This window comes from Salminus brasiliensis, chromosome 9 (genome assembly GCF_030463535.1).
Source record: "Salminus brasiliensis chromosome 9, fSalBra1.hap2, whole genome shotgun sequence".
NCBI classification, from domain to species: Eukaryota; Metazoa; Chordata; class Actinopteri; order Characiformes; family Bryconidae; genus Salminus; species Salminus brasiliensis.
The window spans coordinates 38,492,953-38,507,536 of record NC_132886.1 but is presented as its reverse complement, the minus strand read 5'-3'; the positions used below and the strand labels follow the sequence as shown (position 1 = coordinate 38,507,536).

General features: G+C 47.3%; 1 protein-coding gene across 1 annotated transcript; it reads left to right on the top strand.

Moving 5' to 3' along the window:
- The first annotated feature begins 1,134 nt into the window (after positions 1 to 1,134).
- Positions 1,135 to 9,911, top strand: LOC140562572 (lipoamide acyltransferase component of branched-chain alpha-keto acid dehydrogenase complex, mitochondrial-like). Its single transcript, XM_072688320.1, has 11 exons — positions 1,135 to 1,384; positions 1,987 to 2,107; positions 2,826 to 2,901; positions 3,303 to 3,484; positions 4,111 to 4,235; positions 4,758 to 4,971; positions 5,250 to 5,416; positions 5,877 to 5,954; positions 6,056 to 6,247; positions 7,986 to 8,057; positions 8,987 to 9,911. Exons 1-11 carry the CDS (start codon positions 1,337 to 1,339, stop codon positions 9,152 to 9,154), a joined length of 1,443 nt encoding a protein of 480 aa, XP_072544421.1. The 5' UTR covers positions 1,135 to 1,336; the 3' UTR covers positions 9,155 to 9,911.
- The last annotated feature ends 4,673 nt before the right edge of the window (positions 9,912 to 14,584 follow it).

The window sequence follows — 14,584 nt, the reverse complement described above, 5'->3', positions numbered from 1 at the left end:
ATGTAAAACAAATATTCTTCTTATTATTATTAGTAGTATAGTTTTTATTACACTACATGACTATATTGTCATTATTATTATGATCATTGTTATTGTCATTATTATTATGATCATTGTTATTGTCATTATTATTTTATTTGGTTGTTATTATTATTATTACCTATTGTTTTACTTCAGAATGTGTTAATTGAGGTGCATTTATTTATTAGTAATATTACAATAAGTAGTAATACTTAATGTACATATTATTATTATTATTATTATTATTATTATTGTCTCCATTTTTATTGTTATCATCATCATCATTGTAATTATAATTATAATCATCATAATATTTATTATTATTGTTGTTATTCTGATATTACTTATTGTAGAACTATTATTATTAATAATACTACTACTAATAATAATAATAGTAGTAGTATAGTTTTATTACACTATATGATTATGAGGATTATTATTATTATTATTATTATTATTATTATTATATGACCTATTCTGAAACTATTTATTATTATATATGTCATATATTATATTATTGTAACTACTTATATTAGTGTTATTATTACTTTTAGATATTATTGGATGAACCAATGTAAAACAAATATTCTTCTTATTATTATTATTAGTAGTATAGTTTTTATTACTCTACATGACTATATTGTCATTATTATTATGATCATTGTTATTGTCATGATTATTTTATTTGATTGTTATTATTATTATTACCTATTGTTTTACTTAATAATGTGTTAATTGGGGTGCATTTATTTATTAGCAATATTACAATAAGTAGTAATACTTAATGTACATATTATTATCATTATTATTAATATTGTTATAATTACTATTATTAATTACTATTACAAAATAATATAAAAATTAATATAATTATAAATCTAATAATAATAATAATAATAATAATAATAATAATAATAATATCAGCGGGGGGGGGGGGGGCAGAGGACAGATGACAGAGGACAGAGGACAGAGGACAGAGGACGCCTTCAGCCTCGACCCCTCAACGCTTGGAGGCGAAGCGTGAAGCACGCTGATTGGCTGCTCAGGGGAGGCGTGAGAGTGGCGTCATCAGACCGGACCCGAGCCACAGAGAGTCTCTGTACGAGAGGCGTCACTGCGGGAGGTTCCCCTTCACGGGTACGCGTGCCTGCCATGTAGGTGCGGTGCAGTGTTTGGGGAGTGGAGCCTGGCGCGTGCAGTGCGGGGGAAATACAGCCGGCTATGGCCGATATTACACCGAGAAAAGCCGCAGGTGTTCCCGAGCGGGTGAGACCTCTTGGTCCAGGAAGCATCTTGGTGCGAGTCGAGGGGAAAGATGGCGGCGGTGGGAGCAGTGAGGTCTCTGAGGATCCTGAGACTTTTGGTAACTCTCTCTCGTTCTCACACGCACACACACACACACACACACACAGTTCAGACGCTTACTCATCATTAATTGCAGTGAACTGTTGGGTGCTGCACGTGCGCAGACCCCTCTGACCAGTCTGGAAAGTATTGATGAACTTAGTCTTAGTCTTAGTCTTAGTCTTAGTCTCCTCTCCTCTGTCCAGCCTGACAGTATGACTGACAGTCTATGGCTAGTCTGACTGTCCTGGCTTGGTGAGGACATGTGTGTGGTTTGCTGTTTGAGGGACCCACATAGTTCTACACTCAGCTATCTGCCATAACATTAACACCACCACCACCACTGTCTGTCCAGTCTATCAGCTCCACCCAGCTGACCATATGGGAGCTTGTTATTAGCCTCCTTTCTAATAAGAAGCCCACCCTAGCTTTCTTTTTAATTATGTGGACGGGTGAAGTGCATTTCTGTATAATACCAGTAGAGTCCCAGTAAAACCAGTAGAATTGGACTAGCCCTAATTGTCCTTTTGTTGGTTTCTAATGGCAGCAAACGGTCACCTGAAGCCTGCAGTCGCTCCCTGTTGCAATCATTCTTTCTGTTGTTTTTCCCTAAATAAAAAGCCCCAGGTTTCGTCCCGCTGCTGCTTTAAGCCATGTCCCAGGCTCCAGGGGGGTCATGCGCTCCATCGCCATCCCTCACCGTTTACCTCTCAGCAGTGGAGAGCCTTCAGACCAAGCCGTGGTACGTCCCTTCAGCTTCTTCAGTTCTTATGAACACTCACAGTCACAGTCTAAAGTTCTGGTCTCCAACCCTGGTCCTGGAGGCCCGCTAGCCAGCTCATTTCGGCTTGGTTCCCCTGATCCCAGAACACCTGACCCAGCTGTTTAACTCCAAAACAAGGACCTGGGGCCTCCAGGACCAGGGTTGGAAACCAGGGGTCTTAAGTGTCCCTGTTCCCGTTTATGACCACTTTACGTTAGATGCTGGATGACGATGTACTGTGATCTCGATCTGTCCAGCAGTTTACACACAACATCCAGGACGAGCCTAGTATAGTAGAAGATGATATTCATGCTAGCCACGTTAGCCTTGTAGCGCTTTAGTAAAACTAAAGAAGCAAATTTGGACAACCAGCCTATTTTGGCTTTTGTTTACATGCAATTAAACTCGAAATAATCTTAAAACAAGTGATTTAACCAACAAAAGCCATGCTCTTCTGATTTACGACTCTTTAGCTGTCCTAAACCGGGCTAGAGCGCCCCCTAGTGGTTAAAAATTCAGTTCTCCTTAGTCTATCCTTAGTGATACATTTTTTTGAGAATTTTCCCTCTATTATTAATAAAAGGACAGAGACTTCATTATGGCTTTCTTAGACTTCTTATGTAGCCCCACCAGCAGATTTATTTAGGGTGCATCTACTCAGTAAACACTAATTCTACTGTGCTTTGACCTTCCGCAGCGGCTTCTGGACAAGTCCTTCAGTTCAAATTGTCGGACATCGGAGAGGGAATCATGGAGGTGACCGTGAAAGAGTGGTACGTCCTCCACCATACATCTTCCCAGAACAGTTCTGGGTCTTTACAGACGGAGTAAATGCAGTGCATGTGGAAGTTTAGCATTAGTACACATCTGGCTTTCACATCTGGGCCTTACACCCAGTTTCCAGTCCTGGATCTTGAATGTGTCGCATCTGCCAAGGATGTCCAGGAATTGAAACTGGATGCAAGGTCCAGGTTTGAAGACCACAGATTTAGGAGAACCCATCAGGGACCTTCTGTCCAGTGGGTTGAGGTTCTGGAGAATCCCTCCTGTCTGTGGGCGCTCGAGTCAAGTCCTTTCTGAGCTGATGTTTATATGGATAGAGGTGGTTAGAGGTGGTTGGAGGTTCCCCAGGACCTCCTCTTCTCTCTTACCCCATCCCCGTCTCTTTGTAAAGGTACGTGAAGGAGGGGGATAAGGTGTCCCAGTTCGACAGCATCTGCGAAGTCCAAAGTGACAAAGCCTCCGTCACGATTACGAGCCGCTACGACGGAACCATACGCAAGCTCTACTATGACGTGGACGCGGTGGCCCTCGTTGGATCTCCGCTGGTGGACATCGAGACAGACCGCGAACAAGGCGAGAAGCTCCAGCACTCCTGGAAGATGACTGATCACTGACCCCAGCTTCAGTCGATCTTCTTTAGTTCAGAACGAGCGATGCTAGGCTAATTGCTAACAAACTCTGGATTTGGACCTCTGAGAGAATCATCACCAAAACCTATGTTCAGGTTCAGACGTCTGTCAGAATGCTTTGTGAAGAGACGTTTTTAGGCATGAAGTTAGGAAGAGGAGATTTTTTATTTATTTTTATTTTTTTAGCAATGTTAGGCCTAGCATCTCTTGTTTACATTTACATTTATGGCATTTAGCTGACGCTCTTATCCAGAGCGACTCGTATTACAGAGGTGGGCCAATGTAGTGTTAGAGTAGAGTAGAGTGTAGAGTCTTGCCCAAAGACTCTTATTGGTGTAGCGCAGCATAGTCACCCAGACTGGGAATCGAACCCCAGTCTCCCACGTGGTGAGGTAGCTCACTAGCAGGTAGTGGTATTATCTGTTGCGCCACACCAACTACCACACGCATGATTGCTCTTGTTGTAAAGTAAAGAAGCACACGTCAGATGTCTAACATGAGTTAACTGCTCCTTTAATGCTGGGTAGTCGTCTATTATTTGACATTCCTCTCATCCATTTCGTCCCTCAGATGGCGCTCCCGAGGAGGACGTTGTCGAGACGCCGGCAGTGTCGCACGAGCACACGCACCAGGAGATTAAAGGACACAAAACCCAGGCCACGCCTGCCGTCCGCCGTCTCGCCATGGAGAACAATGTAGGACAACATCCAACAGCGAGACCCAATTCATACGTTTCCTTACAAAAGATACGTGAAACCAAATTATTGGCTCAGTGGTCTCCTGCGCCCGGGAGGTCACAGGTTCGAAACTCGAGCCATGCCGCTTTGCCATCAGCAGCCGGAGTTGGAGAGAGAGCACAATCCAACTGGGTAGATGGCGCTCTCTCTCTTGCTCTCTCCCCTCATCACTCTTAAGCGATAGCGGCCGGCACAGGCGTGTGTTAGCTGATGAGGTGGAGCTGGAGACCCGGCACTTTCCTCAGAGCGCGTCGGCTGCCTGGCGATGCTGCGTCGGCAGCAGTTAGAAAAGAAGCGGTGACTTGCTTCACATGGCACATGGTGTTAAGTCACTTCCCAGCAGAGATGACCACAGGGCTGTCCTTCTCTACTGGGGTCTATGTCCAGATGTATACTGTATAATGTGGCTTTGTGCAGAAGATCTGTCTAGCCCTTTTTTTTTCCCATGGCTCCTCAGTTTCTCCTTCCGTCATCCATCAGATTAAGCTGAGCGAGGTGGTTGGGACAGGGAAGGATGGACGCATTCTGAAGGAGGACATCCTGAACTTCTTGGCCAAGCAGACAGGAGCCATCCTCCCTTATGATGAAGTGAAGCAGCCAGTGCCGGCTGCAGAGAAGAAACCGGTCCAGAGCTCTACGCCTGCTGTCCAGAGGCCAGTGTTCACAGGCAAAGACCGGACGGAGCCCCTTAACGGTGACTTTCAGCTGCCTCTGCGCTCCGTTGCTAATGTTGCTAATACTGGATGTTAGTTAGTTGTTGGTGGGATGTCCAGTTCGGGCAGATTTTAGTGGAAGCTCCATCCTGTTTTGAACGCTGTTGCTAATTTTGCTAATACTGAATGTTGTGTGATGACTTGCTAAATTTGCTAATGCTAATGTTGCTGAAGTGGCTAATGCAGAATGATGGCTGTCAAGGATAACTTAGCTATGTCTGTAACAGAAATTATGCTAACGGTTCTCCTGAACATGCAGGTTTTCAAAAGGCCATGGTGAAGACCATGACTGCTGCTTTGAAGATCCCTCACCTGGGTTTCTGTGAGGAGGTGGACCTGACTCAGTTGGTGCGCTTGCGCTCAGAACTGAAAGGGCTGTCCGAGTCTCGGGGAGTCAAGCTTAGCTACATGCCTTTCTTTATCAAGGTACGACGTCCTTTAGTCAGATAAATCTTTTGACTTAATAAAATGTCCAAATGTCCCCTGATGAGTGCATTTAGCTTGTCTAGTCCCTGTAGAGAGGTACTGCCAATAGAATAGGAGACTCTGACACTGATGAACCTATTAGCACCATGCGTGGGGTAGTAGAGGGGTGTAAAGTCCCCCAGCATTGAGCTGTGGAGCGGTGGAAGAACTGTGTCCTCTGGAGTGATGGATGGTGTTGCTCCATCCAGTACTTTTTTAGGATGTTTTGAGGAGTTGAATGCAGTGAAATCCTCACAGCAATCTCTGGCAAAACTCTTTTTTTTTAATACCCTTGATTATAGCAGACACAATGAATGAGCAGGTGTCCCAATACTTTTGTCCATATATGTACGTCTTACTTCTTCACTGCAAGTCTTGCGTCCTCTTTAATTGAATTGAATTGAATGTATATATTTTTTAGGCCGCGTCGCTCTGCCTTCTGCAGTTCCCCGTTCTCAACGCATCTGTTGACGAGGGTTGCCAGAACCTCACCTATAAGGCAAGCCCTGATCTATCTCTATCTCACGTCTCCTGAACCTGCAGTCTGCTTTCCTGAATCCACCCCTTAATCGATTCTCTTGCACCTTGCGTTCCTCACAGGCGTCTCATAACATCGGCCTGGCCATGGACACCCCCCAGGGCCTCCTGGTGCCGAACGTGAAGGGCGTGCAGGCTCTGAGTGTGTTCGATGTGGCGGTTGAGCTGAACCGCCTGCAGGCTCTGGGCTCGGCAGGACAGCTGGGCACGGCCGACCTGACGGGGGGGACGTTCACACTCTCCAACATCGGCTCGGTGAGCTTCAGCGGAGGGGTCCACGAACATTTTCTGTTTGATTAAACCCAGCCAACATGCTTATATGGGGCTTGCATGGGTGGGACGTGGGCTAGGTGGGTTCCAGGAGGGGGTTTGTAGATGTGTTGTTACTGGGACCCAGCCTCAAAATTAAGCCTCAAGTGTACAGCCTAGATTGGTCCCAAAACCCCTTTAAAGTCAGTCACCTCAAATGCTGTGTGGACGGGATGCTGTAAGGTGAGCTAACTTGTGCCGAGAGTGCATGCTCAGTGCAAACTGGCCAAGGGACGTGTTTAGCCAGTGACTCTTTTTGTGGATCTGCCTCAAAACGAGAGCTAGTGGCATCAACCAGTGGTGAGGACGCCCTGAGCTTAACTTCTAACACATATATTACATACATCTGTGTCTGACTGGCTAGCTAACGTTAGCTAACCTACACTGATCCACCCCCCTGCCTTACAGGACACGACAGTCACCCTCAAATGCCAAATAAAGCGATCTGAGGTACTGATCTGAGGTACTGATCTGAGGTACTGATCTGAGGTACTGGCTACCTGATCCTCATCCTCCCCCGCAGTTTGCACTGCATGAGCTCAGCACAGAGCGATAGGGCATGGGAGACCATGCTGGGGAGGAAAAGGTCTGTATTTTCCCCCTTTTTTGGTCACATGACGTAAACAGAACCCGCCGACGTCAAACATTGGTTGATGTCCATTTTTTTTTTTAGTGTTTTAGGCTTAATAGATTGATTAGTTGTTTTAGACTTAATCATTCCACACCTACAGAGCCCCTGAAAGGACATGGGGGGTGGGGGGGGGTGGGTTTGGTCAAATGAATAATTTAATGAATTATTAATTATCTTAAATATGAAAACATCTGGATTTTTCCCCATTATGTCCTTTCATGGCTCCATGCACACCAACTGACATTTTTCTCTCGAACCGTGTTGATTTTCATGTCTAAAACGCTCTGATACATGCTGCTAACGTCTTGACTGATGATATTTGCGCTCCTAGAGGTTTTGTTGGCCAGTTTTTCGACTATGAATTTAATAAATAAAAAAATGCTAAAAGTTTAGTTGAGTTTTACGGATAAAAGGTTGTTCTGCTTGATCGAGTAATCCTTACAGATGATCTTCCTCACATGGTTTTCTCAACCCATGTAGTTCAATTCCCAGCCAGAAGATGGCACTAGGTCCTAAACGACTGACTTACCAGGTTTACGCACGGCCCGTAATAGCTGGTTTGCAGCACAGAGCAGTCCGGTCTCATTTGTTTTGGAAAGCAGGTCTAGAATCCTGCAGATTGAGCTGATCCGGCTTTGTTAATGCGCTGTGTTGTTATCTGGGATTATTCTTATTCTTCAAAAAGTTTGGAAAGAAACGTCCCAGAGTATTTAGCCTTCTTAGCCCTCAGCTGGACACACACACACACACACACACCCTTTTCATAAAACACAATGCTTTCAGCTGACCTTGAAACCCGAGGCTGGTAGAGAGTTGAGTCAGCCGGGCCAGATTTGGCCTGGAACAAGGAAGAAAAAAAATATAGAAATAAAAAATGACGCTGTGTCACGGTGGGCTTTCAGCAGGAAAAGTCCATTCTCGTGGCTCCAGCAGAACCCAGTGTCCTATGAGCAAGCCGATGCTGGAACAGTGATCAGTGATAAGAGATTCAGGACAGGACACGGCGATCTGTGTTCTGTGCCTTGATTCATTCTGAATGTTTTTGTGGTTTAGATTGGAGGGACCTACGCCAAGCCGGTGATTCTGCCTCCGGAGGTGGCCATCGGTGCTTTGGGAAAGATCCAGGTGAGCCAGCTGAGCTTCATCAGTGTTTAATAATAAAGGGCGTCCACATACTTACAAAAACTAACCGAGCTCTTATGCCTTTGAGTATATGTCAGATTAGCTATGGGCTGTATCTTCAGTTCCCTGCGGGTTTTATTAACACAGGGACGACGGATAAGTGGGATAAGTATTCCCCAGAACCCCCAAGAGTCAGGCAGTCTCCTCCGAAAGTACTGGGACAGCAATCAATACACAAATACAGATGTGCAAATGCACACACACACAGCTTGTCTAGGCTCAGTAGAGAAGTACTGCCAATAGAATAGGACACTCTGGAGCAGAAAAACATGCTTCTGCACCATGCTCCCTAATGCCAGGCCTGGGCTATAAGGGTTATGAAGCCCCCCAGCATTGAGGTGTGGCTCTTTGGAATGATGGACGGTGCTCCATCCAATGGTTTTAGGCTGGGCAACCAGTTGTTGTTGAGTTATCGTCAACAAAGACCAGTAATTCCAGAAGTAGCCATTTGAGCCCAAACCATGACCCTACCTTCACCATGCTTAACAGATTTACGTTTTGGGCCATGAGCAGATCCTTTCGGTCTCCACACTCTTTTTAAAAATATTTTACCCAATTGTTGCTCCACGATTTTAGATTTAGCCAATTACCCACAGCGATGTGGGCAGAGAGGGCGAGGCCGATTGTGCTCTTTCAGGCTCCGGCTGCTGATGGCAGGCAACGTGACATGGGATTCAAACCTCCGATCCTCGGGTCATAGTAGCCACTCAGAGCCCTTTCGGAGGAGAACAAGTTACAGGGTTTAAATGAACCGAGTCCCGTTTATTTAGACCTGAGCAATGAGGCTTGTAGTCTGAACATCAGTGAGTTAGTGTGTAAGTTCTCTGGATCTTGTAGACCCAACAATATCGTACTTCTCTCCTCTCCTAAAGGTGCTGCCCAGGTTCAACTCCCGTGGCGAGGTGGTCAAGGCCCACATCATGAGCGTCAGCTGGTCGGCGGATCACCGGGTAATCGACGGCGCTACAATGTGCCGCTTCTCCAACCTGTGGCGCTCTTACCTGGAGAACCCGGCCTCCATGGTCCTGGACCTCAAATGAAGGCCGCTTTCAAGGGCTTTCAACCGGAAGCGCCCATATAAGGCACTTCTTCACTCAATAGGGTCACTACATGTGTGTTGTTTTGTCACTCCCGCTGGTAGCAGGGACACGGTGCCTTTGTTGCAGCTATTTTGTTTTTATTACCAGTAGGAAAGGAAACGTCAGTAAACGTAGATCTGTCAGCTGTCAGTCGGGGCAGGTTCAAGTTCTAGCACCTGCTGTAGCTAAATAATAGTGGTAGCACAAGCAACCTGCACCCTGAAACATCTGCAATTCATGCAAATTAGCTTAATACAGTTCTATGTAGTCTGAACCTTAATAATGACCAGCCATAACATTTAGGCTGCTGCCAGGTGAAGTGAATAACATTGATTATCTGTTTCTGCTGCCACCTGTCTCAAGTTCTCGAATGTGGTGTTGTAAGAAAAAAAGGCAGGCGTAAGAATCTGACCCAGACTGTGATGTTCTAGACGACTGGGTCAGAACATCCCCAAAACATCAGCGAGGTCTTGTGGGGTGTTCCTGGTGTGCAGTGGACAGTACCTACCAAAAGTGCTCCAAGGAAGGACGACTTGCAGGACTTAAAGGATCGGCTGCTAAAACGATTTGTGCCAGATACCACAGGACACCTTCAGAGGTCTTGTAGAGTCCAGGTTTTGGACATGAGGGGGTTCTACACTATATTAGGCAGGTGGTTTTAATGTTGTGGTTGCTCGTTGTAAATATGTGCGTCCAAATAAAACTGAAATCAAATGGATGATCTTTTGAACATCTGCAGAAGGTTTTTGATTAAAATAAGTGTTAAAAAATGAAGACTCTGTTGTAACACTGTGTGAAAATGCCTCCACCATGTTTGCAAGCTATACTTTAGCCACGGCCGATTGTGCTTTCTCAGGCTCTGGCTGCTGATGGCAAGCAGCCTGACCCAGGATTGAAACCAGCGATACGCGGGTCATTCACTTTGCGCTTCTGAGCGGCTTCAAAACGGTGCTCCTTTATGGCCCAGCCACCAAGACGTAGGAGATTCAGGTAGTATAGAAATGACCTCTGTGACTCTACTCTAATTTTGCCCATTGTTCTAGATAACAGTGAATTGTACAGTGTCTGAAACCACATAGGCACGTCTTTGAGCAACTGGCTTGGCTGATGGACCTCAGAGCTTGAGGTATGGAGGTATTCTCTGCCTTGCTATTCTCGTACCTCCATGAGACCTTGAATGACTTTCAGTCTGTACTGTAAAATAGAAGAGCGAGGCCTCCAGGAACCTAAAGTGGCCATATAGCAGAGGCTGGCACAGTGAGGAGCTCAGGCAGGAGGAGAACAGTGGAACACTGTAATGCCTTGTTGCCCGCTGACTCTCTCCGATGCTACTTCATCTTCACAACGAGCCACTGTAGAGCTGACAGTCTGCTACTTCATTCCAAACCACTTTGGCGAGGCACGGCGCCGGACACTGCTGGACTGTGAATGGACACTGTTACGTGGGAAGCGCTGCTGCTTGTCAATTGTACTGAGGGAGAGACAGTGTGGGAGGGCTGTGACTACTGTGATGGGGATAATTAATGACAATTGGCTAAAAATAAAACATTTAAGAAAATGTGTGGAGCATTTTCATTTCGAGGTGTACGAGGTGAGGAAGAAAGCTTAAGAGATTTAGCTACGCTCCCATTAAAACATTCAGTCCTCAGCTTTTTAAACATTCATTCCACCAAGTATCGAAAAGTATCCGAATAGCTGATTTATGCCCAGTCATATTTTAACGGATCGGGTATCGGCTAGCCGAATCCTAATCCAGATCCGGGTCTTTCTTTTAACCACAGTGTTCGGACACCCTCTGCTGTCCTTAAGGCGCTATTAACGGTTGCCATTGCCCAGCCGGCCGACAGCAGCATTAGTGCGGACGTTCTCAGAAGGTAAATAAAAGAGTTGAGGTTCTGCAGTGTGGAGCTATTTTACAGAGGAACCTGAAAACAGACCATCATATCTGACCCTTTATTAAACCATCACTGAAATGCTCTGTTTTACCAGCGGGAGAACCGCAGAACCGCTCGCTCACAGAACATTCCCCCACTATAAACACACTCACTACACCAGTAGTCCAACAACAACAGATATCGGTGGGAACACACTTTACTGCAGTGTTGTAAAGGAGCTGGGACCATGGTCAAGCTGTCTGGCTTGGCGGGTTGATCATGCTTGTAGACCAACATAAACATACCCTGTCTTAGTCAAGAGCTAAGCTGGTCTGTTTTTGATGATTTTGAAAGTAAATAAAACTCTCTGACATTAAGTGGTTTGACATGACTTCCACTTGGGCAGTAGAGGTGGCTCAGTGTTTAGAGTACCGGGCTATTGAGAAGAGGGTTGTAGGTTTGAAGCCCTGGCTTGGCAGAGCAGGTGATGGTAAGTCTTTTCATGGTTTTGGATAGTAACTAAAACTCTGACACTGAGTGGTTTGGCAGGAGTTAGACCGGGGCAGTAGTGGTGACTCAGTGGTTAAAGCACCAGGCTGTTGATGAAAAGGTTGTGGGTTTGAAACCTGAACATAAACAAAGGTAGGTGGTGGAACATTTGTTGATTTTGGATAGTAACTAAAACTCTCTGACATTAAGTATTTAGGCATAACTTAGAGTTGGGCAGTGCTGGCTCAGGGGTTAGAGGACAGGGGTGTGGGATTGAACAAGATCTGTGCAATAATAGTGGCTCTGTGGTTAGAGTGCCAGGCTGTCAGCAAAAGTGTTCTGGGTTTGAGACCTGGCCTTGGTAGCTAGTTATTTAATTGTTGTGCATCGTACCTAAAACTCTCTGATAGAGGGTGGTTTGGCATGTGTCAGCTCAACACAGTCGGGATGGCTGAGTGGTTAAAACGCCTGAATGTAGGTGTGAGGGTTGTGGGTTCAAATCCTAGCCTGAGTGTGAACAAAGGTAGGTGGAAGTAAGTCAGTTGATTATTTTGGATGGTAATTGAAGCTCTCTGATATATGGTGGTTTGGAAAGCATTAGCCCTGTGCAGTCATGGTGGCTCAGTGGTTATAGCGCCAGGCTACTGAGAGCAGGGTTGTGGGTTTGAGACCTGGCCTCAGCAGCTTGGGTCACGGTGTGTCTTTTGATGATTATGGATATCACCCTAAACTCCCTGATAGAGGGTGGTATGGCATGCCCTGAGCCTGCGCAGCTGTGGTGGCTGAATGGTTAGAGTGCCATCCTGTAGATAAGAAGGTCATGGGTTCAAAACCTAGTCTGAGCATGAACAAAGGTAGGTGGTAGTAACTCTATTGATTATTTTGGATGGTAATTGAAACTCTCTGATATAGGGTGGTTTGGAATGGGCAAAATCTGTGCAGGCATGGTGGCTCAGTGGTTAGACCACCTGGCTACTGAGGGCAGGGTTGTGGGTTTGAGACCTGGCTTTGGCACCTTGGTTGCTGGTATGTCTTTTGATGATTATTGCTAGCACCCTAAACTCCCTGATAGAGGGTGGTTTGGCATGCCCTAGTTCTGCTCAGCCGTGGTGGCTGAGAGGTTAAAGTGCCAGGCTCTAGACGAGAGGTTTGTGGGTTCCAGACCTAGCATGAACAAAGTTAGGTGGTAGTAACTCTATTGATTATTTTAGATGATTAATTAAAACTCTCTGATATAGGGCGGTTTCGAAATGTTTTATGCCTGAGCTGTCATGGTGGCTCAGTGGTTAGAGCACCAGCCTGTTAAGGACAGGGTTGTGGGTTTGAGACCTGGCCTCGACAGCTTGGGTTTTGGAATGTCTTTTGATGGTTGTGGATCCCTGATAGTTTTAGGTACCCCCCCTCCTTTTCTCTCTCTCTCTCTCTCTTTCCTCCCCCTTCTCTCTCTCTCTTTCCTCCCCCCTTCTCTCTCTCTCTCTCTCCCCCCACCCAAAAACTCCCTGATAGTTTTAGGCCCCCCGCTTCCCCCCCACCCCTTCTCTCTCTTCTTCTCCCCCCCACCCCTTCTCTCTCTCCTTCTCCCTTCTCTCTCTCTCTCCTTCTCCCTTCTCCCCCCTTCTCTCTCCTCCCCCCCTCTCTCTCTCCTTCTCCCTTCTCTCTCTCTCTCTCCTTCTCCCTTCTCCCCCCTTCTCTCTCCTCCCCCCCTCTCTCTCTCCTTCTCCCTTCTCTCTCTCTCCTTCTCCCTTCTCTCTCTCTCCTTCTCCCTTCTCCCCCCCCTTCTCTCTCCTCCCCCCCTCTCTCTCTCCTTCCCCCCTTCTCTCTCTCCTTCTCCCTTCTCTCTCTCTCTCCTTCTCCCTTCTCCCCCCCTTCTCTCTCCTCCCCCCCTCTCTCTCTCCTTCTCCTTCTCTCTCTCTCTCCTTCTCCCCCCTCCCCCTTCTCTCTCTCCTTCTCTCTTCTCCCCCCTTCTCTCTCCCCCCCTCTCTCTCTCCTTCCCCCTTCTCTCTCTCCCCCCTCCCCCTTCTCTCTCTCCTTCTCCCTTCTCCCCCCTTCTCTCTCCCCCCCCTCTCTCTCCCCCTCCCCTTCTCCCTCCTTCTCTCTCTCCTTCTCCCCCCTCCCCTTCTCTCTCTCCTTCTCCCCCCTCCCCCTTCTCTCTCTCCTTCTCCCTTCTCCCCCCTTCTCTCTCTCTCCTTCCCCCCTTCTCTCTCTCTCGCCCCCCCTTCTCTCTCTCTCTCTCTCTCTCTCTCTCCTTCTCCCCCCCCCGAAAAAAACTCCCTGATAGTCTTAGGTACTCCCCCCCTCTCTCTCTCCCCCCTTCCCCCTTCTCTCTCTCGCTCGCCCCCCCCCCCCCTCTCTCTCCCCTTCTCCCCCTCTCCCCCCCCACCCAAACTCCTTGATAGTTTTAGGTACCCCCCCCCCTCTCTCTTCTTCTCCCCCTTCTCTCTCTCTCACCCCCCTTCTCTCTCTCTCCTTTTCCCCCCCCTCTCTCTCCTTCTCCCCCTCTCCCCCCCCACCCAAAACTCCTTGATAGTTTTAGGTACCCCCCCCTCTCTCTTCTTCTCCCCCCTTCTCTCTCTCTCACCCCCCTTCTCTCTCTCTCCTTTTCCCCCCCCTCTCTCTCCTTCTCCCCCTCTTCCCCCCCACCCAAAACTCCTTGATAGTTTTAGGTACCCCCCCCCTCTCTCTTCTTCTCCCCCCTTCTCTCTCTCTCACCCCCCTTCTCTCTCTCTCCTTTTCCCCCCCCTCTCTCTCCTTCTCCCCCTCTTCCCCCCCCACCCAAAACTCCTTGATAGTTTTAGGTACCCCCCCCTCTCTCTCTTCTTCTCCCCCCTTCTCTCTCTCTCTCTCTCTCTCACCCCCCCCCCCCTCTCTCTCTCCTTCTCCCCTCTTCTCCTCCCCAAAAAACTCCTTGATAGTTTAGGTACCCCCCCCCTCTCTCCCTCCCCCCTTCTCTCTCTCTCCTCCCCCCTTCTCTCTCTCGCCCCCCCCCCTCTCTCTCTCCTTCTCCGCCCCCCCCCCCCAAAAAAAACTC

Bases quoted from the DNA above. Each gene is read 5' to 3' on its own strand.
- LOC140562572 (XM_072688320.1), top strand. From the start codon at position 1,337: ATGGCGGCGGTGGGAGCAGTGAGGTCTCTGAGGATCCTGAGACTTTTG. The intron at 3,485-4,110 runs GCGAGAAGCTCC...TTCGTCCCTCAG, and splicing joins CGAGACAGACCGCGAACAAG to ATGGCGCTCCCGAGGAGGAC. The intron at 8,058-8,986 runs GTGAGCCAGCTG...CCTCTCCTAAAG, and splicing joins GTGCTTTGGGAAAGATCCAG to GTGCTGCCCAGGTTCAACTC.